The 2,543-nt window shown below is 34.4% G+C and overlaps 1 protein-coding gene across 1 annotated transcript; it reads right to left on the reverse strand.

Annotated features, from left to right (window-relative positions):
- Positions 1-1,411: 1,411 nt before the first annotated feature.
- On the reverse strand, positions 1,412-2,017 carry LOC141588151 (secreted RxLR effector protein 161-like). The gene has a single exon (XM_074409604.1). It carries the CDS (start codon positions 2,015-2,017, stop codon positions 1,412-1,414), a length of 606 nt encoding a protein of 201 aa, XP_074265705.1.
- Between the last annotated feature and the right edge of the window lie 526 nt (positions 2,018-2,543).

Consider the following 2,543-nt stretch of genomic DNA (forward strand, 5'->3'; position numbering starts at 1 on the left):
ATTATTTCCCTGCTAGCACGGAACATCTCAAGTAACCAATCCAAATTACTTGTATTAATATTTATACTCCTACTAATGAGCATGTGTGCTCATTCGCACATAAGAAAAGCTTTCACCACATGTGTACAACAATTTGTCCGATTTTATGTGAATTAACTCTCAATAGATAGCGAGTATCATAATATATCGAATTTTGCAAAGCTGCAGCATATAAATTGTAGACTGTGTTAGATATACTTTATGATTTCAATAATGAAATCTGTCCCAAGAATCAATATAGACTTGAATTATTTCAACCCTAATACAATCAATAGACAGAATAAAGGACTAACCTTGGTCCATGTCTTACAGACACACTCAATACAACAATAAGAAGTATAGCAGATTGATTCTCCTCCTTAACCCCTTCCTTAATGTTTCTTGGTGATGGAGAAAGAAAATGTATCACCCTTTCACTTTTAATCGTACGATGTTTTGTTTTTGTCAGGATGAATTAATTATATTCTTTTATCTTCCAATATATATATATATATATATATATATATATATATATATATATATATATATATATATATATATATATATATATATATATATATATAATGGGTTACATACCTTTTCACACAATCAAACCCGATCGTACCTCTTCGTGAAAGACGACATATATTAGGGTAAGGTAAGAGGGAATAATAATTCCCGAACTTTAATTACATTAATCGAAACCAATCCATCACGGTATCGTCTTTTATATTAAAGTCTCGTAATATGTAATTTGAAATTAACTTATATTTAAACTCAAAACACTTAGGCCATTCGAATATTATTAAATATTCTAACATTCTCCCACTTGGCCTTTGTGTTGACTTGATGGTTCAATAACTATAATGTGCACTTTTATGTTAGGCTCATTAACTTTAATATATTTAATTGAATTAGAACTAATTGGATCATGGCGGTCACACATCATTTATTAATCGACATGATTCCTTCCATGTATCACAATCTATTCCAAATCTAAGTCACCTTTAATTTGGGAAGAGCATTAATTCTCACAATTAGTCACATGTAATCCAATAACTGTAATGTATACATATACTATAATGATTAACATGTCTGTTATAACAGAAACAATACTGTAAGTGAATTCTAGATGTCACATTTATTACAAGCATATTAACTTTATAATAACAAGGCCTTTGATACAAAACCCATGCGTTATACATGGCCAATGAACGCCTTAGGTGGTAATCCCTTAGTTAATGGATCTGCTACCATCTTATCCGTTCTTATATGCTCAAATGACACTTTTTGCTTCTATACCTCCTCTTCGACCGATAAAAACTTTAATTCCATGTGCTTAGCACCCTTAGAGTATTTATCGTTCTTAGAGAAGAAGACGGCTGCAGAATTATCACAATAAATTATCATGAATAGTGGCCTCAAAGCATGCCAAAAATTCAGCTTCCATAGTAGAAGTAGCAATGACAGACTGCTTCCCACTTTTCCATGATACTACCCCTTCAGCTAAAAGGAACAAGTAGCCAAATGTCGATTTTCTACTATCAACACATCCGGCATAATCTGAATCTGAATAACCAATCACCCCAAGATGATCGGATCTCCTATAAGTAAGCATGAGCTCCTTAGTGCCTTGCAAGTACCTAAGGACCTTCTTCGCAGCTTTCCAGTGGTCCATCCTGGGATTACTTTGATACCAACCCAACATTCCAACAGCAAAGCTAATATCTGGTCGAGTACTTGTCTGAACATAATTCAAACTCCCAACCACAAATGCATAGGGAATTCTCTCCATTTCTTTTTGTTCCAGCTCATTATGGGGACATTGCATTTTACTAAATTTGTCCCCTTTCTGTATAGGAACTATCCCTGCAGAGTATTCATTCATTCTATATCTCTCTAAAACTTTGTCAATGTAAGCTTTCTGAGACAACCCTAACAATCCTTGTGATCTATCACGTAAAATTTCAATTCCGATCATATAGGATGCCTCACCCATATCTTTCATTTCAAAGTTCTTAGATAGATATTTCTTTACATCATGCAACATGCCTAGATCATTCACAGCAAGTAAAATATCATCAACATATAAGACTAAAATAACAAATCTACTCCCACTGATCTTAATGTAGATACACCGATCGATGATACCTTCGTCAGGTACCAAAAATAAAGCCTAGATACACTAACAAAAGCTAGCAGTAAGTAGGGTCGATCTCCACATGGAGATGGGAAAATGTCAGCTTTAGCTAAGTTCGTCTCGGTAATAGTTTTGGGGGTTTTAGTTGTTTGTTCTATTCTAATGAGGTCAAGGAAGAGAAATAAAGCAAGAGAGTTGGAATTAAGCAAGGAGGGAGAAAATAGCTAAGACAGTCGGTTCACCATGATTCTCTAGTCATGCAATCTAAGTGTTAGGTCAATGCAGGTATGATCTATGGAGCAATGAATATCTCCTTCCGGTCTCAATTCGCTCTAAAACACAAATAGTTTTGCTTCCGCCCTCACTAAAGTGCCCTAATGTTCGC

This window comes from Silene latifolia, chromosome 6 (assembly GCF_048544455.1).
Source record: "Silene latifolia isolate original U9 population chromosome 6, ASM4854445v1, whole genome shotgun sequence".
Classification (NCBI taxonomy): Eukaryota; Viridiplantae; Streptophyta; class Magnoliopsida; order Caryophyllales; family Caryophyllaceae; genus Silene; species Silene latifolia.

Bases quoted from the DNA above. Each gene is read 5' to 3' on its own strand.
- LOC141588151 (XM_074409604.1), bottom strand. From the start codon at position 2,017: ATGGGTGAGGCATCCTATATGATCGGAATTGAAATTTTACGTGATAGA.